Genomic DNA, 24,862 nt, shown 5'->3' with positions numbered 1-24,862 from the left:
GACCTGCGACAGTGCTCAGGGTGAAGGTAGAACCCCATGGCCCTCCCTCGGCCCCGGACCAGCTTCTCCTTTGTGGCCGTTTCTAAGGCCTGCACCCAAACAGATATCCTTCAAAGAAGGAAGCTCTTCTAACAGGCATGTCTCTCAATTTCTTTCTGAGGCTCTGTGCAAATGCCAAAAGCACACCTAAATAAACAGGAAAGGGAGGGGAAGATCCCAACCAGATATCACCGCCTCTCTCAGCCCCAGGAGAGGAGATCTGCCGGGCTCAGAGGCTGGCAGGAAGACCTGACACCTTGGCAGGGTGGTAGGGACACCTCACTCTACCCTGGCAGAGGCTCCAGGAAGGGGCTGGTGGTGGTGAGGAGTCCTATGTTATTCTAAGATAGCAGCGTGAGAGCTGGGAGTGCCCAGAGCCGGCAGCCAGGCCAATGGCCACATGATACAGATAAGGCACCCGAGGCCCAGAGGGCAGGGGGACTTCCCCAGAGTCACTGAGCAGGGCAGTGGCAGACCCATGGCAGAACCTAGGTCCCCTTTCTCCTTGCCCGGTGCTCTTTGCAATGCCAGAATGCTTCCAGAACCTCCCAGGCTCCCCATGTTTCCTCTTTCCAGGCCTCAGTCTTCCCATCTGTACTCTGAGGGCCTGGGTTGGGTGATCACCAAGCTCCTTTCCAGTGCTGGTATTTGATGATTCTCTAAAGCTAGAGCAGCTGCCTTTCACAGCTGGGCTCTCCCACGTATGGCACTAACAGTACCAGCAATTTCTGTGGCTTTGCTCGAGTCCTTCAGATGCACAACTCCTCCTGCCCTCTTCCCCTATCCTGGGGCTCTACCCTCAGCAAGCTGCCAGGCCTCCCTGGCCTCCTCCCCTGGGAGCTACGCACCACCAAAGCGGGTCCCAGTTGGGAAATAACTCAGTAATGGTGGAATGTCAGACACTGTGACAGGTGAAAGGTGGGAGGAATTTTAAGCCAGGATCAAGTTGGTGCCTTCCCAGTGGCCACCTACTCACAGGCCACCCTAAGTGCACAGAACCCTCACTAAGCCCATGACGGCGCTCCTTTGAACATAAGACCTCCACACTCCACCTTACCCGGAGAAGGTAGCCGGACTCCTCAGATCACACAAAGAGAACCAATTCACTGGCCGTGAGGACCGAGAGGGGGCTGGAGCCTGACACTCAAGGATCACTCTTGCATTAAAATATTGCCCGGATAGCTACACCCACACATATTCACATGGAGAAGTACCCAGGGAGCGAAACACACCCAGGTTCAAGGACATGGATGGTGCACATGTGGGGGAGGGACATGGCCACAAAGAAATGCATGTATAAACATAACAGGTCTCCCTAGCACCACCAGATACACACACCTAAACACACAGGTGCACACTGACCAGCGCACACACAAATACACACATACACAACCATGAAACCCACAGATAAACATACAAATATACTGAGACAGGCTCACAAATTTACACATATATTCAACCGTCATCAGGTACTTACAGAGTTACGCTGACACCCAGGCCAGACACACCGGCCCACACGCGCTCACGTTCACAGCCACGGCAGGAAGGGAGAGTGGCCGGGTAAGCTCAAAGAGCCACAAGCCCACATCTTGGGCCGCGGGGGAGAAAATGGCTCCATGTTGCTGCCACCACAATTTCACCTGCTCTGCAGGCAGGGCCTCACTTTGTGCCAATCTCTGAGGACGACATACTTGCTTCTCTCACACCCTGAAAACTGTCTTCACAGCTCCCTAAATGTGTGGTTTCTGGGTGCCTTGAGGCCTGGCAGGTTGCTCTGCAGGGCCTCACCCCTACCCAGAACTGGAGACGCCTGCCCCAAACATCTCTCCTTCTGCCCATCACCACACCTGAAACACCACCATTTGCCACACCTCTTTAGGTCCTAGGATTACCTTGGCGTCTAGGAATCCCTGGGTAAAATGCAAATACCTTTCCTCGCCCTCCCCCACGAGGCATGGTAGTAGAGAGTTCCATCACTTAACGACTGTGGGCCTTAGGCCATTGCCCTAACTGTCCGAGCCTGTTTCCTCTTCTATAGAACGGGGACTATAGTAGCTACCTCATAGACTGTTGTAACGAGTCAGTGAGGTCATGCATGGAAAGAACTTAGCCTATTTCCCGGCACACAGTAAAAATATTAGCTACTGTCATCATGACTGTCATCGTCATTGTTTTTATTGCTCAGACTTTGCTCGGTCACCAGGGGACGGCCCAGCCATTAGCCAGGAGGAAACAGAAGGCAGCAGCTTACAGAAGCAACTTCTAGGACCCAAAGCTCCTGTGATGGAGAAGGGGGCTGGTCAATGGCTCACGCAGGGCGTGTTTCCTGAGCCTCGCCATGTGCTGAGCCCCAAGAAGCGCTAGCTCTCTGCCTTCAGGGGTCCCATGGTCCAGCTGGAGAGGCGGCCCAGGCCGTTCCGAGGCACCTGTGGGAGCCGCCTCGCTGCTTTGGCTGTCCCCAACCCAGTCACCCTTCCCTGTTCGTTCTCCGAGAGCCTCCAGAGGGACACTTGGAAAACCAGATGAGACCCTGCCGTGGACCAGCTCCACCCCTGGGCTCCTGGGATGAAGGCCTAGCTCCTTGGTGAGGCCTAAGACCCCTCATGATCTCCCTCCTGGTCTCCAGCCCCAGTGGCTTCAGCGGCACTTTTGGAACTGCCAGCTCCTTCTGCCACAGGGCCTTGGCCCAGGCTACTGCCACTGCCTAGAACAGAGTCCCCCTTTGCCCGGCAGGCCCTGCACACCCTTCAGTCTCTCTTCAGTCTTCTCCTCAGGGGCCTCCCAGATGCCCTCGGATTGGGCCATATCTCCCTGCAGACCTATCACAGTTGTAGTTGTACATGCATTTGTTTCATGCCTTCCTCCCTTACAGGACTGTGGGGGCCATTGCGGCCTGGGTCTCCAGTGCTGGACACCTGGCAGGCATTCCGTAAATACTTCCTAAATGAATAAACAAATAAAAAAGAAAAAGGAGAAAGGCAGAGAATGTGCTCTGGGAGGCCTTTTAAGGGATTCCACTTGGGGTCAATCTGGGTGGACTTGCTGGAGGAGGCAGCTTTTGAAGGCATAATAGAAACACTGAAGGTGAGGCAGCAGGTGGGCTTGCTGAGATCATGTGGGGCAGGGCAGCCGTACAGGGATATTCCAGGCAGAATCACAGCACAGGCAAAGATTGAAGAGGTAGGACAGCAGCGGGTCTGGCTGACCTGGAGGGCCCCGGAGTGATCACAGGTCCCAGCGACCTCCAAGTTACACACCCGAGCCCAGGCTCATGACACGGGACATACAACCCCCTCCCCAAAGCAGAGGACACCCAGGTCAAGGGGGCCCATTAGAAACCCTGAGAGTCTACAGGAGGGAGGAGGGGTCACGCAGTTGGGAAGCAGGTGGGGGCGTGAAGGTGGGAGGGGGAAATAAGGACAACAGAGAGACCCTCCTGGTACCTGCCAGTGCCCAGGACTGAGTGGCATCAGTTAACAGAAATCAGACACTCATTCCTAAGGTCTCGAGCAGGGATGTGATAACCCAGAGCAGCCAGGGAGTGACTCACTCCCATAAATCCTCTGGCTGGCCAACGCTTGCCTTAGCCTCCTCGTAAGCCCACCCCAGAGGTCAGGATGGGCACACACACTTCATCAGCTCTTTAAGCCCTCAGCCAGTCCTGACCTCGGGGCAGGGAGTCCAGCACGAGGGCCACATGGCTGGGGGAAAACCAACTCCATCAGGGAGCCACACCCCTGCAGCAGGCTCTCTACTGTCTCCTTCTGCCTCCCTCCAGGCCCTGTCACTGAGGCCCCAGCACCAGGCCAGTCTTCCCAGGGTGACTCACTGCTTATCCCCCATTAGAACAACCCTGTCCTATGCTCTGTGCACTCTGCGTGAATGAACACTCTCACCAGAGGCTGCCTGGCAGAAGTGGCAAGAAAACCATGCGTAGACTCAAGAAATCTGGGTTCAAAACCTAGCTCTGCTATTAACAATAATGAGAACTATTCCAACGCGTTAATAAGAGCAAGCCAGGTGTATTTATTAAGCTCTGTCTAAGCTTCAGGCACTGTATTAGAGCTTTACATGACTTACCTTGTTTAATTCTCAGAACCCAATGTGCAGATGAGAAAATGGAGGTTCAGAGACATTAAGCTACTTGCACAAGGCCACACAGCCAGGAAGTGGCAGAGCTGGGTTCAACCCAGGTGGTCTGCACCAGAGCCCAAGACCTTCCATAATTCCGCTACTGCACTATGAGGCTGTGAGCAAGCACCTTAGCCTCTCTGTGACTCAGTTTCCCCATCCGTACAATGAGAGGATTGGTCTAGATGATCTCTAACTCCCTTTCCAGCTTGGGCATGCCATCCTTCCCCTCCTTGGTGACCCATTTGCCGGTGACAACAAGGGGACCTTCTGGAGACAACAGCTTGCCTGAAGGAAGGGTGCTAACGGTGGGACTTCAGGCCCTGTGCTGGGCCACAGGGAGCTTCTGCTGGGTCAGACTGCACCACCCTGCCCTCCCAGGCACTTAGCTGGGCGGGGATAGCCCCAGAGCATCACGGCGGGGAAGAGGAGCTATCCCATCTCTCCCTGGACCAGGAGCCACCAGGGAACACCAGGACCCCAGGGTGCTCCAGCCCCAGAGACCAGTGAACGCTAGCGGCAGGGAGAGGGGAGAGGTGGGCGGCAGCTCCATAAATCCACCTGAGTGAGCAGTGCTTTCAAAAGCCCTTGTCACTGCAGGATACAAAACACACCATTTGGGGAGAGGATTTTATAGGCTATTTCTCCTCCTGGGTTGATTTACCGTCTGCAAGCCAGGCTCACCTGGGCGTCCTGCCCCTGAGGGATCATGGGGTGGAGGCAAGGTCAATTTCAAGGCAAGACAGCGGTGGTCTGGGTGACTTGTGCTGACCTCCTCCCACGGGGGTGGCCACTCCGCCTCAGAGATGCAGTGGGCTCTCAAGAGGAAGGAGGCGGAAACACACCGCCTCTCCTCACCCCGCCCTCACTCACTGGATGAATTCACTCCCTGCGTCTCTCACATACCTTCACCCCACAAACCACTCGGGTGCCTGCGACAGGTGAGGCCCTGCCCCGGTGCCTGGGGCTCAGAGAAATCAGAAACAGTCACCTTGAGAAAGTCACCATGTCCGGTTAAGTCACAGCGTCTAAGTTCTGGAGCCTGGGGAGGGGAAGTCTGCAGGAGTCTGTGGCGGAGCACAGGGGAGGGAAGGAGCTCTGGAGGAACGGAAATGGGGAGGAAGCGTGGGCAGAAGGACCAGCCTATACGGATGCCGGGACAGGCCTGGGGGCCTCGATGCCAGCAGGGGAGCTGGATTCCACTCCCTGGCAGCCATCGAAGGCACTGGAGCGGGGCAGTAACAATCATGGCTCATTTTAGATGGTCTTCAAGCAATTCCATGGGAAAAGTTACTCATCCCCACGCAGGGCCTTGTGTCGGAAAGAGATGCCATTGCTGCCGCCTCTAAAGAGGGCCTCCTGGCTTTGGAAACAATTCCCACCCGAAGATTCGGACATAATTATGTCTGCGATCCAACCCAAACGCCACCGGATGTGATAGAGGCGATCACTGCATTTTCATATGGGGGTGGGGTGGGAACAAAGGCCTCTGAGCCCTGCCCCTCACACCCAGTTTCCTGGGTCCCCTAGGAGAGGGGAAGGCCTACAGGGGCCACACAGGGTGGGGTGGGAAGAGGGGAGCAGGTCCCTCCCACCCAGCGTGTCTGCCCTGCACAGGCAGCTTCTGACCTGTGAGGGCCAGGCCAGCTGAAGGCAGGGGCAGAACAAGATGAGGCTGAGTGCCAGCTCTGTCCCCGATTGGCTGTGTGGCCTGGAACAACCTCCCCTCTCAGGGCCTCAGTGTTCTCATCTATAAAATGGAAAGAATAACAACACTGGCCGGCAGAGACTGAGCTGCGTGCTGTGGGCCAGGCACTGTGAGACCTTCACTATCTAGGCTCTCGAGCTGAGTGAGCTTCAGCAAGTTCTTCACTCTCCAGCTGCCTTGGTTTTGTCACTTTAAACAAAGTGGGATTTGTGTTATCTGCCTCATGGTATCATGAGATGCTACCCAGTGAGGGCTCAGGAGAGGGCCTGACCCAGCGGACTGTGTAAAACAGGTTTTATGACTGCCCCACCCCTGCCTCCTTGTGCTCTCCTGCAGACAGCAAGGAGCTGGCAGAGCCTGGATTCGAACCCAGGTCAGCCGGACTTCATCAGAGGACAACCGTGATGGAGGGTCTATTGGTCCAGCCTGGCGACCGCGGTGCAGAGACAGTGCCAGCCTACACACTGGGCCCCTCAACCCCCTTCCTCCTGCTGGAAGGCTGCCTCGGCTCCAGATCTTGCCCCCCTCCATGTCCCTGATGAGGGTCCCCTTTCAGAGGTCCCCCAGCTCCCTGGTCAACCCAGCCCAGTCGGCTCAGCCAACAGTGCCAGGCCCAGCGGCCTACAGGCGCTCCTGATGTGAGCTGTTCCCTCTACCCGGCAGTGGGCTCTGCAGCCTGTGTAGCTGGACCCCCATGGCCCCAAGGTCGGGGTGGGGGGCACACAAACCCCTGGGATCTCCACTCTCCTCTGGGAGCTGCCGTCCAGGCAGTCACTTGCTGCCCTCTGCTGCCCCCAACTGGGCAGAAACCACCCTGCACGGACACCTCCAACCTCCATCTGTACCTGGGAACTTGGTCTCTGGTCTCTTAGGGACTCCTTCACACCCTCTAGACCTTCTGGTATCAGAGCCCGGTGTCAGAGCCAAGCCCTAGAAGCTCTGTCAGGGGCAATGACGTTTGGGGCAGCAGGAGGAGGGGTGCGGTAGGGAGGACCCGAGGCTCTGGGGAAAGGGTGGGGTAGGGGGAGCCCCGTCCACCAGAAAGAGGGGCAGGGCGTGAACACTGGCTGAATGCCAGGCACTGAGCCCTCACAGCCGCCCTGTGAGCGAGGGACTCCTGTGCCCATTTACAGATGGGAAAAAGAGAGGCACAGAGTTGAGGACCTTGCCTGAGGGATCCCACAGAGGGGAGCCATGGGGCTAAGATTCAAATCCTGCCCCATCCCAGGTAGACCTATGAGAAGAGCCAGTACTGTATCCCCAGGACCCAGGGAGGTGTGAAGAGAGGAAGAAAGACCCCCAAACAGTATCCCACCTGCCAGTCACAGAGCCCAACATTCCACCGTGACTCCAACTTCCAACTGATAAAGTTCCTTTCGTGCAAGGAACCTATGACACAGGGATCAGGGAGTCAGCCACTGACACCTTAGTGGGGACTAGTTTATCCAACTCCTTGCCGCCCAGCAGGCTTGAGTGCAGGGCCTTACAGGGGTGTCCTAGAGGTACCTCTGCAGGACACTGGGGGCAGAGACGGGTGGTTGAGGGTGCAGAGGCTGTCCTTTCTCCCCCCTCCATCCTCCCACCCAAGCTGCTCGAGCCAAGCTGGCACCTCCCGAAACGAGGCAGGAGGTTCCAGGTCTCCTTGAATTGGTTCCTCCCTCCACCACCGCCCTCACGGACACCTACAAAGACATTCTAAGCTCAGACGTTGAGGGCGGGGACGGGGTCCCGACAACCTGCTTGAGAAAAGCAGTTCGCTTGCTCTCCATCCCTCATCCCCCACCCTGGTCCTGGTCTCTGCCCACTTAAGGAGCTCCAGACTCTCCCGGCTGGGTCAGGTATGCTGCTCTGAAGGACACACTGCACTCCAGGTCTGCTCTGGCCAGCTCTGGCCCACCCTCAGCTCCCTCTCTGGGGACTCCATACTCCTGCTAATTCAGCCTCCGATCCCGTTTGCTCTACGTGCTGCCATGGGTCTCCTGTCACTCATGCCGTTTCCCATCTCCTGGCCTTCGCAGGGGCTGTCCTGGCTGCCTGTCCTTTCCCCTTACCTGCCTGGAAATGACTTTGTCAAGGCCCAGCTAAACCCGCCGTATTTTTGCAGGTAGAACCTACGTTTTAATGCTATTTGTGTCAGTGCCCCACACAGGCCCTGAAACATAGTTGGTGCTGATTAAAAATGTACTAAAAGAAAGAAAAAAGGAAGGCAGAGAAGCGAGGGAGGAAAGTAAGTTAGTTCACACCCACAATAGGACTCGTAGACCAGAGCGTGACTTCCACCTCTGCCGCTCACGGGCTGGGGGACCCCGGGCCAGTTCCTTCTCCCTGAGCCTTGCTTTCCTAATCCGTAAAACTAAGCTGACGAAACTACCTTCGTGTTTATTAATGGGGCAGGCAGCCTCCCAACCCTACCAGATACCGCAGCCTGCCCTCAGTCCCAGGCCTCAGATGCTGGCCTGGCCTCAACTCAGGAGGCGCCAAATAGCCCCTGGCCCCATGCTCCCGCCCTGCAGACCGTTCTGGCCAGCCCTGGCCACCCTGGGCTGTCTGCGACAATGTTCCCATCTCCTACTTTCCTGCTGCGGGAAAGGGGGCCTCTCCCCACAGAAGGCAGACACAGACCAAATGGACACAGACCAAAATGATAGTAATTTGCCTTTTGGGTTTAAACAGTTTAATAACAATTAGGCTCCATGAAAGGCAGGGGAGGAGAAGGGCTGAGGGTCCGGGGCAAGCTCCCCCCACCAACCCTCTCATCTGCAGAAAAATGGCCAGACACTGGGCCAGGAGACTCCGGCTCAGGAGGCTCATCAGAGCAAGGGACATCGGCCTCACAGGCAAATTCCTGGTACTACGAGGAGGAAACTGGGGCATCCAATCTGGGGTCCAGCAGGGCACCCGATCTGAGGTCCAGCACTCCTGCCTGCCAGTCTGCCACACGGCACGATTGACATCTCTCCACCAGTCTGTGGGCCACAGACATAGATGTGTCCCATGTAAATGTGCATTTGGGATGGGCAGTAGAAGCCTGGAGTGGTACAGGGAGGCCCAGCAGGTATCCCAGGCAAACCTACCTTCTCTGGGCCTCAGTTTCCCCATCTGTGCAGTGACAGAGCAGGCTCATGTGATCTGGAAGTCTGACCAGCTTTTCTGTCCACCATCCCCATGCCCAACAGGAGTCCCCATAGCCGACAAGGGCTACTAATGGGGGCAGAGAGGCAGACCAGGAGGTGGCAGTGTGCTGATAAGACATCGGGGGCCTCTGTGGGTAGTTGGACCCACACATGCCCATTCCCTTCAGTCCCCTCCTCCCAGGAAGCATGATGGGGGTGGGGAGAAGGACTCAGCTGCAGGGAAATGAGGGCAGGAGGGAGCAAGGCATAAGGAGCACAGGACAGCAATGGAGAGACATGGGCTCAATTCCAGGCCCTGCTCCGGACATGCTGTGTGACCTTGGGAAAGGACCCTGACCTCTCTGAGCCTCAGTCCCTCCTCTGGAGAAGGAAGGTTTAGACCAGTTAATTTCCAACAGCCTTTCCACAGTGGTGTTGAGGCGGTCACCCACAGTCCTGCATGTTGTGGTCATGTACCTGTTTCTGTGTATGTGAGAGAGAAAGAAAGACAGCTGAAATGTGGGGAGGGTTTGGGGAAGCCACAGGAGCAGGAAGAGGGGTGAGCAGCTGGGGAAACCTAAGGTCCACATCCCAGAGATCTCCTGCCCACTCCACTCTCACTCATCATCCCCTCTGACTCCTATGTCCTGTAGCGGAAAGTCCAAAGGCCTCACCCACTCACTTTTCTGTCTAGGCTCCTCTCCATCATGTCTTCAACTCATTCAACATCATATCTAATCACAGGGCCATTGGCTTGTTCCTAGTTTGTTAGATCCCACTCTAACTGGAATACTCTTCTCCCTTTGTTCCTGACAAACTCCTACACATCCCTCAAAGCCCAGCCCCAAAGATCCTCCTCTAGGAATTTTTCCCTACCCTCGCCAGTGAGAGGTAACTGTCCCTTGTTCTGGGTTCTCACAGCACCCCAGGCACACCTCCGTCACAGCTTCAGGACCACCTAGGGTGCACACAATTGAGCATCCAGTAAAAGTGGGTGGTTGAAAGGAACTGAGACCCGCTTCTAGAAGCATCTGCAATCAACTGGTACTGAGTTTATCTGCAGCATCCACCAGCCCCCTGGGCCTTCCCCTCCCTGACACTTCTCCTTCTCCAACTCGCAAAAAATAGCCCTGAGACCTAATTTCAGCTAAACCTTCAAACACAACTCTTCACTTTCAACTTCCTGAGGAAGAATCAATTGGCTGTCAAGTTTCCCAGAGCCTCTGCCACCTCCCACACCCAGACCCTGACAGCTCTCCTCAAGGTCGATGGGAGGGGCCAGGAGCAGAGGAAGGAGGGAGCAAGCCCACACCAGGGGAGGTTGGGTCTGGGGAGGGCGGCGGGCTGAGGGGACCGGTAACAGTCACCATCTCCTTAACTCCCAAATCAGACTGTGAATTCCTCGAACATGGGGTGGCAGGTGAGAGGGGGCAGCCTGCTGCTGCTAAGGGTCCCTGGGCTTCAAGAAGAGCGATGGGTCCATGCAGAGCCCCTGGACCCAGCCTGACAGTCTGTGCAGATCCAGGCCCCCAGCTCGCTGCCTGCCTGCCTCCCCTACCTCTGACCCTCTCTCGCTTCCAGGATTCCCTGCTGGCTGCAGAGAAGACAGACATGGGTTCGAATCTCAGCCTCGCCATCTCTTTGGAGCCCAAGAGCTGAAGGCCGGAGATGGGCGGGAGGTCCCTTTGGTCGCCTGCTCCCAGCTCCTTCCCCATCCTGCCCTCATCCAGGGCCCCCCACAGCTTTCAGGGTGCACCCACTAGGCCTGCTAGCACCCAGTGGCCCCGGGGAACTACTCCCCCACCCCCAACTCCACCTGTAGGTAGAAGGAAGTTGTGCCAGGTAGGCAAAAGGTTCCATATCTTGTCCAGGTCACAAAGCTGGCATGAGGCTCAGTCCCAGGTCTGTGGACTTTATGGCTCATTCCCTTAAACCGCATCAAAGTGTTTAAGCGCCTACTGTATGCTCAAAACTCGAAGTCACTCCCCCCCTTTTACAGAAGGGTAAACTGAGGCTCTCCCAGGGTCCCAGGGTCTCCAAGAGGCAGAGGTGGGAGCAGCACTGAGCCCGATGCCCTGTGGGGTGACTGCGGTCCCAGGCTGACTCACAAAAGGGGTAAAGGCCGCAAGTGAGGGTGCAAACAGCCCAGACTCAGAAGCCCTCCCAGCTGAGTGGCGACCTGGTCAAGTCTGGCCCCTCCTGGGCCTCAGTCTGCACGAAGGAGGTGGATAGAGTGAGTCCTACAGACCCCGACGGGGATTCTCCATTAAACTACATCACTGCCAAGGGGCACCGCTGTGAGAGGTGGTGACATCTCATCACCCTGGTTTGAAATGGAGGCGAAGACGACAGTTATTCAAGTACATCCTGTGACATCTCCCCTGCCTCCTCCAGGCAAAACCATGTTCCCTGCGTTCCTTCAGGGGTACACAGAGCAGCAGTCAGCGAGCGCGTGAGGATCTGGCTTGTAGGAGCACACGGGGGCAAGTGCAAGTTCAGGCTGCAGAGGAGAGGGTGTGCTTCTGGTCCTGCACGGGGTCCGTGTCAAGCCTGTCCCTAAGGTCCAGGTCAGGCGCACATCTGACCTTCCCCCAAGCACCCGGTCCTCGCCCTCCACCCCAACCCTCCCCAGATCTTTACTGTCCTGGAGCCAAAAGAGGAAATGCAATTCAGATGATAATGGTGGATTTCACGGGGTAAGCATCTACCATGGGTCAGACCTGGGCTGGTGTGTACACACAAAGGTCCACCAAGTGCTTCAAGGAAGGGCAGTCATTCCCTGCCCTTTACTGATGAGCACGCATGGCTCAGACAGGTCGAGGGACTAACGAGGTCACACAGGTCATGCAAGAGCCGGGATTTGAACCCAGATCCCCACCTCTGAGCTCCCTAGTCCCCCCCAGCTCTGAGCACCGGCCCAGGATAGAAATTCGACTCACGCCCCTTTCCTTAACTGCCGCACACAGAAAAGGACAAGGTGCCGAGCAAAAAGACACAAAAAATAAATGTCCGGCCATCCTAGTATCCATGCCAGGCTCTGTCACTCAAGAGCTGTGTGACACCAGGCAAATAACTTCACCTCTCTGAGCCTCAGTTCCCTCATCTGTGACTGGTAGACACTAATGGTACCTCCCTCAGGGTTGCTGTGAGAAGTGGGTAAAATGACGGCTGAACACACTTTCCATCCTGCAGACCCTAATCTCACGGGACTGTGAGTCGGGGGCCTGGTGGCTCAGAAGGCTGGCTCTGGCTCTGGCTCTGAGCCACAGGTGGTTTCCATACCAGGAAACATAGTGAAGACGACACTACAGAAAAAAAGCCAAGCCTAGCTGGCAATTAAAGAACTGCAAATTATAGCAACCTCGAGGTGTGACGGTACACCTATTAGAGCAGCAAAAGAAAGGGAAGCGGGTAAAAAGTGATGCTGAGGGGGCTCTGGGAGGGTGTGGGGGAAGGGTCCCCCTCCTCTGGTTCCAGTCCAGCCAGAGGGGTGCAGCATGCTCCTGCGCTAGGGGTGCAACACGCTCAGGTCAGGGAGACCTGAGTCCAAATCTTGGCTCCACCATTATGAGCACTTGGAGCTCGGGTGAGGGACTTCACCTCTCTGGGCCTCAGTTTTCTCATCTGTAAAATGGGGTGATAAAAGTATCAGTTTCAGGGTTGTCTCAAGGTTTAAAAGAGATCGAATAGGTAAGACCGTGAACATAGTACAGGGGGCTACATTATGATTAGTCATCGTTCCCTAAGGCATCCTGAAGGCTCAGCCCTGGTGCCTGTGGCCCTGGGGGTCCAGGAAGGGCAGGACTTGGCCTCTGCGTCAGCTGATTCGATCAGGGTCTCTCAGGTGCCAGCCTCCTGATCCTCCCCACAGCTGGAGACCATCTCCCAAGGGCCCTGGTCTCACCCAGGGAGGTGATCAGGAATCCTTCCTCAGCACAGGTGTCCTTCTCCTTCTCACTGCCTGGAGGCTGATCTGACCCAGAGCCTAGGGCTCAGGACTACCTCTTTCATGAGCTTGTTAAAAATGCAGATATCCAGGCTCTGCCCCTGGCCCACTGCACTGAAATCTTGAGGGGACCCAAGGTTCTTATTTTGAGAGCATTTTTATGACACACAAAAAGCAGGAGAATCAGTGGCCCTGGGGAAAGCCCCGTCCCCTTAGCTGAGGACTTGAGGTGCCACCTGACCCGGACCTGGCCCATCTTCCCAGCCTCACCTCCTACCCTGACCTCCAGACCCCTCACGTCCAGTCCCACCAAGCATTTCACCATTCCACACAAATCAATTTCTAGTGTGCTTCCATGCCAGCCTCCATGTTTTTGCAACTGCTGTTCCCCTTACCTGGAACTCCCTCTCTGTCGCTGCCTGCCCAATTCCTAAGGAACCCTTCAAGACCCAGCTCAAAGGTGTCCCCAGGGAGCACCTTTCCCAGCCCACTCTCACCTCACCTGGAACCCCCATATCACACTGTATGGCAACAGCCAAGCCTGTGCCCTCTCTATTCCCTCCATCAAAACCTTCTTTCCGGGCTTCCCAGGTGGCGCAGTGGTTGGGAGTCCGCCTGCCGATGCAGGGGACACAGGTTCGTGCCCCGGTCCGGAAAGATCCCACAGGCCGCGGAGCGGCTGGGCCCGTGAGCCATGGCCGCTGAGCCTGCACGTCCAGAGCCTGTGCTCCGCAGCGGGAGAGGCCACAGCAGTGAGAGGCCTGCATACCACAAAAAAAAAACCTTCTTTCCCCGGAGCCCCAGAGGGCTAGCTCTTCATCCCTTGGACTCCAGCTCAACTGTCACTTCTCAACCACACCACCGCAAGGAAGCTCTCCTGGTTTTCCCTATCAGTCTACTTTTCTCCTTCACAGCACATAGCTCCAACACAAGAATGTCAGCCCATAAGGTCAAGGGCTTCATCCACCTGGTACTCTCTTGGCCAGCTCCTCCCACTTAGCCCCAGTGCAAAGAATGGTACCTGGCACACAGCAGGCACGCCATAAAAAATGGTTGAATGAATGAATGGATGAACAAATGATCAAATAGCGACCTCCCCTACAGACTGTGAGCTCCCAGGGGAAGAGAACATGTCTACTTGTCCAGCAGCTGGCAGAGCATGGACAAAGGGGCACATGGTAACATGTGAATGGGGGCAGTAAAGGGACGTAGAACTGCAGGTGCGTGGAAGGATGGTGGGGACACAGGGGGACACGGAGAGTCAGATATTAAGGCTCGCTGGATTCTGTTTCCATTAAGTCATTTAGGTTTGAAATAAAAGAATGTGTGCTGGTGGGACTACTAGTAATCAGTAGCTAAGATATATCTACTGCCCTTGGTTGATTCTAAGACACCATCAGTTGTAAGATACAGCATTATTTTATGCGCCACCAAGAAAGAAAAGCACAGCAATTAAATTATGACACACCACGGGCTGTAATGTGAGAGATATTAAAATGTGGAAACAAAAAGGGTGCGTTCTAAGGAAGCATGGCATGTGTGCGCATGGATGAGGGTGCGTTTATCCGACCTCACACTAGCCTCTTTCTTCCCAGGCCAGCTCAGCTCTGGGCCCCATGGCCTGCAGAGCTGTCTGTCCTCTGTCTGGCCCCTCCCTCGCAAGAAGGGGCCCCCACGTGGCCCCCTGGGATGGGGCTGAGCCACAGAGAGGGGAGCAGCTGAGCGATCGGATACCTAGAACAAGGGAGGCTGGATGCTCTCCCGGTCCGTGAGGCTCCAGGAATGGGGGCCGCGGGGTCGCAGAGCAGCACCCCAGGCCAGGTGGCGATGGTGACGCAGAGATAGTTACCGTGACCCGGAACGGTGTAGCAGCTGAAGCCTCCATGCTGGGGCTCTTCTCTGAGAGGCTGCCCGGCAGGCTGCGCCGGGAGCCCGGCCTTTCTTGGGGCGACTCTGTCAACAGAGGGAGAGAGAGGGTGAGCGTGGACAATCTAAGCCACCCAGTCAGGCCCTCCTGTCATTCCCGTCCAGGCCAGGCCAACACACAACTGGTCCCCATAAAATGGTCCAACCATTGTGGAAAACAGATAGCGGTTCCCCAAAAAGTTAAAGACAGAGTGGCCACATGACCCAGCAATTCCACTCCTATACCCCAAAGAACTGAAAACAGGGACACAGAGAAATACTTGTATGCAAATGTCCATGGCAACATTATTCAAAATAGCCGAAAAGGTAGAAGCAACCCAAGTGTCCATCAACAAGATGAATGGATAAACACAGTGTGGTAGCCGCATACAATGGAAGGTAATTCCATCATTAAAAGAATGAAAGTTCTGATACATGCTGCAATCTGGATGAACCTTGAAAACATGCTGAGTGACAAAAGCCAGACACAAAAGGACAAATATTGTATAATTCCACTTGTACGAAATACCCAGAATAGGCAAATTCATAGAGACAGAAAGGTTACCAGGGGCTAGGGACAGGGGAGCTTGGGGAGTTATTGCTTGATTGTACAGGGTTTCTATTTGGAGTGATGGGAAAGATTTAGAAATGGACAGTGGTGATAGTTGTACAACTTTATAAATGTACATAATACCACTGAGTTGTACACTTAAAAATGATTAAAATGGTAAATTTCATGTATATATTTCGTATATATTTACCACAACTTTTTTTTTAAAAAAGGTCTCCTAAAACCCGCACTTCAAGGCGCACATCTTGTGATGTGTGACAATGAGCTCCCTGTTACTGGAGGTATACAAGCAGTCCCTTCAAACACGAGACTCTATGATTTCTAGCTTCCAGTTGGAACTGTCTCTTCCTGAGGCTTTAAACTTGAGAATAGTGCAAGGGCCAGGCAGGTAATGGAGTAAAGGGGAGCAGCGGTGAGCTGCTCGGCTCCAGCTGATTATTTCAGCAAAGCAACGGGGGGCTCAGTGCAGCCAAAGCTTCCCACGGTTCAGGAGGACCTGGAAATCTGGGGTGGGGGGGCGTTTAATATGAAATATTCTGATTTTTAAATGGCGACCGCTCATTCTAAACTCTTAGCCACGGCCTGAGCACGCCCATTTAAACAGCCAGGTCAGTCCACCTGGCCGCTTTCTCCCCTGGTTCCCCGACGCCGGGCTTGGCACTGGCTGCCTCTTTTCTAGTGCTTGGGCTGTGGCTCCCACAGAAGCCCCCCTTCCTGCTCGTCCCAGCCTGACCCATCCAGCACGCCCTGGAGGAAACCCTTGGTAACCTCCTCCGCCCCCAGCTCTCAGCCCCCTCAGGGCTCCTGTAGCAAAAGCCAGGCCAGGGTAGCCTACCTACGCTCTCATTTTGCAGTGTGTGCGCGCGCGTGTATGTGTCCTCTGCTTGACGGTGGAGTAGCCTATCTACGCTCTCACTTTGCACAGTGTGTGTGTGTGTGTGTGTGTGTGTGTCCTCTGCTTGACGGTGGAACTCCTAATGCCCACGCCTAAGCCGGCTGCATCTCCACACCCCCAGTGCCCTGCACGGAGGCTGGTGTGTGTGGGGTGCTTGGGAAAGACCTGTTGACTCAGAAGAAGAAAAAGGACAGGAAAAAGGATGGGGTGGAGATTTCCCTGGTACCTGCGAACACACCGGGGTGCAGAGTCAGAGGCGCACGCCCAGAAAACACACACACGTTTGCATCCATGTAGACACTCCAATGCGTACCAACTCGGATCCATCCCCAGATACACGTGCACGAGTGGATGTGTGGACACGTGCACACACACAGGACAGACAAGGAGCAGGTTTTCCCAGAAGGCAGATCGGGCTATTGGGGGGCCGCGCTACACTTTCCGGTCCGTTCTCTCCATGCAGCCGGCTTGCACAGGGGTCCTCAGAAGGGTGGAAGGACAGAGCTGAGCCCCTCATCCCACTAGGGCAGGCCAGTGCTGAGCCCTGGCCGGTGGGCAAGCAGGCAAAGCCACTTTGGGACTGGAGGAAGTGGGCCACCAGAGGGGATGGGTTCAGGCCTACCAGGCAGCCCTGGGGTCACCTCTTCCAGAAAAGCTTCCTCTTCAGCCCAGTGACTGCCATGTCTTAGGGCCTCTCTGCTTCCCTCGTGGCGCTTTCTACTTAGAAACTTCCTCACTCCGCTCCCTCTCTACGGTGTCTGCTAGTCACACAATAGGGAAGACCCACTCTTTTTGGAGATTTCCCCAGGAAATCTCTTCCTGCACCCCCCAGTCTGCCTTCATCTCGCCCCCACCCCAGTACCCCCCGTCACCTCCACCTGGGCGTCCTCCATAACTAACCACTGTGTCCCACCCATCTGTGCGACACTGCCCTCAGCCTCCAGAAGCCTCTCAGGAACTACCCCCTCTCCCTGACACACACACACACCTGGCCACAGCTTCACTGCCCCTTCCTGGGCAGGTGTGCCCACACACCTCTAGGCAAGAGACACACAGAGGCACCTGGCAGGACACAAGGAGCCCAGCGAGGCTGCTTCTTCTCTAAGATCAAGACTGATGTTCCGGGCTTCCCTGGTGGCGCAGTGGTTGAGAGTCCGCCTGCCGTTGCAGGGGACACGGGTTCGTGCCCCGGTCCAGGAAGATCCTACATGCTGCGGAGCAGCTGGGCCCGTGAGCCATGGCCGCTGAGCCTGCGCGTCCAGAGCCTGTGCTCCGCAACGGGAGAGGCCACAGCAGTGAGAGGCCCGCGTACCGCCAAAAAAAAAAAAAAAAGACTGATGTTCCAGGGCTTCCCTGGTGGCTCAGTGGTTGATAATCTGCCTGCCAGTGCAGCGGACATGGGTTCGAGCCCTGGTCTGGGAAGATCCCACATGCCACGGAGCAACTAAGCCCTTGCACCACAACTACTGAGCCTGCGCGTCTGGAGCCTGTGCTCCTCAACAAGAGAGGCCGCGACAATGAGAGGCCCCCGCTCACGCAACTAGAGAAAGCCCTCGCACAGAAACGAAGACCCAACACAGCCAAAAATAATAAATAAATAAATAAATAATTTTTTAAAAATAAAAAAGACTGATGTTCCCACAGCCTGTACAGATCACGGCCATTGCCTGCTGGGTCTGAGCAAGAGGTGCTCAGAGGCTGCGTGGTCCAACCACCATTTTATAGATGAGGAAGCTGAGACTAGAGGAAAGGAACTTATCCACTAGCTCCTAACCCAGTAGATAAATAGCAAAGACCCTCGTGGGTGTTCCCAGAGTAGCCGTAAACTTCAATTCAGACACCCTGGGGAGCATCTCTAACCACTTCCAGTTTGGCACTGCACAATTCAAATTGATTTTTGCTCAAATAAACTCAAGATTAAAAAAAAAAAAAAAAAAGCCCAGGCTACACCCTATCTGCATCCGAAGGCAGAAACCCAGCAAGGGGGCTGCAGGGCAGGATGGTTGGGGTAGGACTCCACTCTTCCTCCTGCACGCCAGAGGAAGAGGAATCTAGGCACCTTTCCGGACAGCTTCCGCTTAGCCCCATTCCATTCTCCATCCTTCTCCACCCCGCCTCCTGCCTCAGGGTGTAGACCACCAACCTGGCTTCTGGGTCCTCCGGCTTCCATGGGGTTTGGCCAGTGGGGAGCCCTGGCAGGAGATCAGGGGAGGGAGGAGAGTCGCCTGGGTCAGCTGCCTCTCTCCACCAAAGCTCCCGACTACCACGGACTACCATCAGGTCTCCTGCGCTCTCGCCTCCCAGCAGCCACGCTCCCCTCCCCTCCTACCAGCCTCAGTGGACCAGCCCCAGCTGCCAGTAGCTCTGGGGTCCTGCACTCCTCTTCATGGCTCCCCACACCCGCCCACACCTCAAATCATCCTCGTGTAAGTGCCATCTGCTTCCTGCTGGACCCCCACGGATCCACCAGGCGGGATCTTGGCTGCCTGAGAACCAGGCCCCACTCACGGAGCTGGCGGGACCCCCTTTACATATGGATGGGAAGCTGTGACATGCCTGGGGATCACACTGAACCACAGGGGCAGAGTCTGGGCTGGGTCAGGCTCTCTTCTGACCCTACACGCCAAACAGCTCCCCCTAGAAGCCAGCAGCCAACACAAGCTCCAAACACAAAGTTAGTAATAATAACCACATGGTTCCCCGGGGTACGGACCAGTGTTTCTCTACCTTTTATTCATTCCCCTTAAGGAGTCTTTTTCATTTCCTAGTTTCCCCTCAACAAAATTCTAAAACCATAGATATACAGTAAGTATCTTTTTGTCCTATATGTATATCAGGCTTTACACAGAAAAAGAGTGAGACTTTTTCACCTCCCCTTCCTAGAATCAATTTTTTTTGTCCACTTAGGGGCAATACTGCCCGCATTGAGACACATTCAAATATCATCCCCACCTCACAACTTAGACAGCTATGGGGAGCTCCATTTTCCAGATGAGCAAATTGAGGTTCTACGAGGGAAAAGTGACTTCCTCTAAAGTTCCCCCAGGTAAGAAGCAAGAGTACATGCTGAAACTGTTCCCCCCAAACCCACACTTAGAGGGGCTCAGAGAAGGCAGAGGATGCCTGGAGCATGGGGTAGGGGGCGGAACACCAGGCTGGAACCAGGAGACTCGACTTAACCTTGACTCTGCTGTGTGACTCCAGGCCAGCCCCTTTCCATCCCCAGGCTCATGACTTATCATCAATCCAGTGAGTCAGGAAGTAAGAGCAGTGACTGTCTCTATTCCCCACCACCTAAAAAAAAGGAAATGGAAAAAGAAAACCGCTCTTTATTTTACAAAGGCAAAGAAGACGGAAAGCTGACCCCCTGAGTTTTATCTCTGCCTCTAAAAACACAGCTGCCTTTGGCCTTTGACTTAGTAGCAAGTCTCTTCTAATTTGAGGAAGCAGACACTGGGATGCTTGGGCTCATGCCCCGCACCGAGCTCTAAGCAACACAACTGGTACTAGCAGGACTCCAGAGAAGTTGAGTGAGTTTGCTAACATCTTGCAGGATGAAGGTGGCATCCCCAGGGACAGACCCCAGGAAGGGCGAACCGGCCGACCTCCGAGTCTCCTCCAGACCTCGGAGCACTGGTTCAGGCGTCTTCCCTCGGCTCAGACTCACTGTGTGACCTCCACATGACCTCTCGGGCTTCCAGTCTACAAAATTAGGTCATAGGACCAGCTGATCCTGCATCCCCTTTCCAGCAGGAGGTCAAGAGTCTCTGTTTCACCAGGCAGACCAGGCTGCCTTCCTATTCTTGGAAGCCATAGTCGGAGAAATGCATTTTAACCTTCATGTGTTTGCAAAAAAATAAATAAAATTGGTTTCATTCAAATGCTGCTGGCTTGGTTGCCATGGATACCTCCTAATCATGAAGGATGACTGTTACTTGTTCCCATGGAAACACAGAGGCCCGAGGAACATCCTGTAATTTCAGACAAGACACCATATTTCAGTTGTCGGGTTGCACCGCCCAGATCTTACTGCTTAAAAACAGGTCGAGGCGGCAACCTCTGATACTGGCAGCAGGAGAAAAGAAGTCAGTTCTATAGAAAGAGGAGGTGCAAGGCAGGGGTGGATGTATGTGCTGGACCTCAACAGTGATCAGGAAGATGCAAATTAAAACTACCAGATGTCATTTCACACCTTTCAGGGAGGCAAAAATGAAAAAGAACAATGACCCCAAATGTTGACAGGGATGTGGGAAAGTCTTTCTTCACTGCTGGTGGAAAGAAAAGAATTTGAGAACAATTAGAAAAGAGCTAGTTGAAACTGACACACACACACACACACACACACATATACTCTAAGACAGGAAATTCCCCTCCTACATGTCCAGTCTAGAAAAATGCTTCAGACTTGCACATGGAGATCTGCACAGAGACGTCAACTGCAGCACTGTTTGTAGTAGCAGAATGTGGGAAGCAACCTAAATGTCCACCAACAGGGGAATGGATGCCCCAGTGGATGACTCCTTGGGGCAGTCATTCGGTGGAATAGGGTAGGACTCCAGGGGGCAATGTCCACGGACCCCTACAAAGGACCCAGTTCTATAAGATCAGCATGAATCAAACTCAGAAATAAGAGGCTGAGTGAAAAAAGTACATTGCAAAAGGAAACAGAGTGCAATCCACTTATACTTTTTTTTTAAACAAGAATGTTCACAACAGCTTTATTTGTAATAGCCAAAAACTGGAAATAACCAAAACGTCCTTCAGTAGGTGAATGGTTAAACCGTGGTACATCCACAGTGTGTGAGGCAGAATAATGTTCCCTCCAAAGAAGTCTACCCTAATTCCCAGAACCTGTGAAGATATTTTATATGGTAAAAGAAACTCTGCAAATGTGATTAAGGTTAAGGACTTTGAGATGCAAGTGTATCCTGGATTTCCAGGTGGGGATAATCTTAAATGTGCAAGAGGAAAGCAAAAGGATGGCTCTGAGGGATTCAATGATGCAAGAAGAGACAAGAGAGATTCTAAGCATGAGAGGAATGATGGAAGAATGGGGTCACGAGCCAAGAAACGTGGGTGACCTCTATTTAGAAACTGGGAACATCCCTCAGCTGACAGCCAGCAAGAAGATAGGAACCTCAGTCCTACAACCACAGGGAACTGAATTCTGCCAACAAGGAATGGGCAATGAAATGGAGTTTTCCCTAGAGCCTTCAGAAAGCAATGCAGCCTACTAATACTTTGATCTTAGCCCCTCAAGACCCACACCAGACTTCTGACCTACAGAACTGTAAGATGACAAATCTGTGTTGTTAAAGCTAAGTTGTTTTTGTTTTAATTTATTTATTTTTGGCTGCATTGAGTCTTTGTTGCTGCGTGCAGGCTTTCTCTAGTTGCGGCGAGCGGGGTCTACTCTTTGTTGTGCTGCACTGGCTTCTCACTGCGGTGTCTTCTCTTGTTGCAGAGCATGGGCTCTAGGCACGCAGGCTTCAGTAACTGTGGCATGCAGGCTCGGTAGTTGTGGTGCACGGGCTTAGTTGCTCCGTGGCATGTGGGATCTTCCCGGTCCAGGGATCGAACCTATGTCCCCTGCATTGACAGGTGGATTGTTAACCGCTGCGCCACCAGGGAAGTCCGAAGCTGCTAAGTTTTAACTTGCTATGGCAGCAATAGGAAACTAATACACATGGCATGCAATACTACTCTGCAAAGAAAAAGGAATGCACTATTGAAATACACAACAACTTGGATGGATCTCCAGGGCAACATGCTTGGTGCAAAAAGCCAATGTCACAAGGACACATGGTGCATGATCCCATTTATATGGCATTCTCAAAGCGGTAAAGTCACAGAGATGCAAAACCAATTGGTGGTTGCCAGGAGTTAGGGATGGTGGGGGGGCAGGTAGGTGGGTGTAACCATAAAAGGGCAGCACAAGAGGGAGATCTTTATGGTGATAGAATAGTCTTGTGTGTTGAGTGCAGTGGTGGTTACACGAATGTACACATGTGCTGAAATGGCACAGAGTTTACACACGCATCGGACCGATGTGCACAAAAGATGAGAGAGGAAGGAGGAAAGCAGACACTGACATCCAGAAGCTGACCTGGCATTCACAGCTCTGCCATGTTATTCTCCTTTTGGACATAAACAACCTCACAGGATACCAACCTCAGACAAGGCTACCATGATAAAATGAGGCAAAACAAGTCCACTTTATCGTTTTGTCTAAGCCACTGACAAAAGCCAGGTCACTGCGCCACCCACAAAATACCAAAAATCTCCCCACCTTGGCGAAAATGAGCGTCTGCTGCTTCTTTACCGAAGACAGCTTTATCCTTGTGCTGCCTCTTCTCCCTGGAGATAAGATTTGAGACACCCCATCATAGAATTGCCCCTGCTTTCTGAGAGCAGCCAATCAAGAGTGAACCCCACTTCCTTAGATGTCCCCCAAATCACCCAACCAAAGCCCAAATCCTAGAGTAGGTTCTCTCTACCACACTCTGAGATGTCCCGTGGCTCCCCACAGTGTGTGTCCTCCATCACTGCAATAAGTAATAAACCCAACTTGTTCAGCTGGAGGCGTGTTCCTGGTGGGTCTTTGGCTGGAGGGCATTGTACTGGTTACATGAGATGTAACTACCAGGGGAAACTGGGTGAAGGATGCACGGAAGCCTCTCTGTACTGGTTTTGCAACTGCCTACATATCTGTAAAAATTTCAGAATGAAAAGTTAATAAATAGCCTATTTGAAATACATGGAATCATATCTGTGTGTAAACAATTGAGATTTTCCATCCCGAGAAACTAACTGCAGAAGTGTATTCATATCCAGTGTTCCCTGAGTAGAGAGAATGGCCAGCAATCTAGAGGCAGGAGGCACAGAAATATAAACACCACTGCAAAGGCTTACCATGGGCTCTTTAGAATGAAATACATTTGCTGTCTACATGATTAAACTAATATGATGTTTTACTTTCTGTTTGTATGTGTGCGCACTTACATAGAAAAATATCATAAACAGTACTCAAAAACTTGGTATCAGAGATACTCTTTGGAGAATAGGATGGGCTATGGGTGGGACCCGTACCACTTGCTGAATGAAGAATAATTCAGCCTTCCAAAAACTAATAGTAAAATTAAAATAGAAACAGGTGGTATGATGATTCAGTGCCAAATTGTACCCTCTGAATACGTCTGAATAGGAAAAAGGAAAAGAAGCAAGAGAAAAAACAAAATCAGAAAACAAAACAAATGACATTGAAATCAACAGCAGCCCAAATGACCAGTTAGAGAAAGTGGATCAGGAAAGTCCAAAAATTAGATTTAGAAACAAACTCGTGGGTGAGGGAACGAAGTTCCCCAAGCGTAAAGCTGCCAATGAACTGATGTCCCAACTTCCCCTCCCCCGCTACTGCAGGAGTGGCCGGATGAACTGCCGGAAGAGCCAAAGGTAAGATCACCATGGCAGCAGGTCAAGGAACCTTCAGAGTGTTAGAACTTTTCAGACATGGCCGTCCAGCTGATGCCACTGTGTATCTGTGTGTGTGTGTGTGTGTGTGTGTGTGTGAAGCACATCTGTACTGTTCTTATCTGCTCTTAACAGTTAGCCAAATGAAGAGTGAGTTTGCCAAAACAGTGCACTGATATGTTGGTAGGTCTCCTACACACACTTTTTCCAGTTCAGACTTTGGCCATCCATCTTTGTTTTTTATTTTATTTATTTATTTTTGGCTGCATTGGGTCTTCGTTGCTGCGCGTGGGCTTTCTCTAGTTGCGGCGGGCGGGGGCTACTCTTCGTTGCGGTGCACGGACTTCTCATTGCCGTGGCTTCTCTTGTTGCAGAGCACAGGCTCTAGTCGGGCGGGCTTCGGTAGTTGTGGCACGTGGGCTCAGTAGTTGTGGCGTGCAGGCTCAGTAGTTGTGAAGCACGCGCTTAGTTGCTCCGCGGCATGTGGGATCTTCTCGAACCAGGGCTCGAACCCGTGTCCCCTGCGTCGGCAGGCAGATTCTTTACCACTGCGCCACCAGGGAAGTCCCCCATCCATCTTTGGAAGAAGGAGGAGACATGGTTCTTAGAGGTTATTAAACCTTACCTGCCTGTGGTAGGTGGAATAATGGCCCCCAAAGAGCCCATCCTGATCCTAGAACCCATGAATATGTTACCTTCAATGTCAAAAGGGACTTCAAAGACATGATTAATGATCTCGAGATGGGGAGATTATTTTAGATTACCTGGGAGGGCCCAATGTAATCACAAGAGTCCTTATAAGGGAGAGACAGAAGCATCAGAGAAGACAGGGAAGGCGATGTGGTGATGGAAGCAGAGGTGGGAGTGAGGTGGGGCCATGGGTCAAGGCAGCTTCTAGAAGCTGCAAGAGGCAAGGAAACTGATTCTCCCCTAGAGCCCCCAGGGAGAATGCAGTCCTGCCGACACCTTGGCTGTAACCCAGAGAAACTGATTTCAGACTTCTGACCCTGAGAACTGTAAGATAAGTCTGTGTGTTCTAAGACACAAAATTTGCAGTAGTTTGTTCCAGTAGCAATAGGGAGCC

At 53.4% G+C, this 24,862-nt stretch overlaps 1 protein-coding gene across 11 annotated transcripts in view; it reads right to left on the bottom strand.

The window, feature by feature from the left end:
- DAB2IP (DAB2 interacting protein) overlaps positions 1 to 24,862 on the bottom strand; it is a 172,954-nt gene that overhangs the window by 90,197 nt on the left and 57,895 nt on the right. For all 11 annotated transcript variants that reach the window (XM_089913694.1, XM_022578839.3, XM_089913695.1 and 8 more), the window contains one exon: positions 14,787 to 14,890. In XM_089913694.1, the coding sequence (XP_089769820.1) occupies positions 14,787 to 14,890 (104 nt within the window). The remainder of the gene's footprint in view (positions 1 to 14,786; positions 14,891 to 24,862) is intronic.

This window comes from Delphinapterus leucas, chromosome 6, assembly GCF_059928025.1.
Source record: "Delphinapterus leucas isolate spDelLeu-1000000601 "Yukka" chromosome 6, BTC_Dleu_Yukka2, whole genome shotgun sequence".
Taxonomy (NCBI): Eukaryota; Metazoa; Chordata; class Mammalia; order Artiodactyla; family Monodontidae; genus Delphinapterus; species Delphinapterus leucas.
Note: the sequence above shows the minus strand (reverse complement) of the source record. Positions and strands in the feature narration are given on the sequence as shown.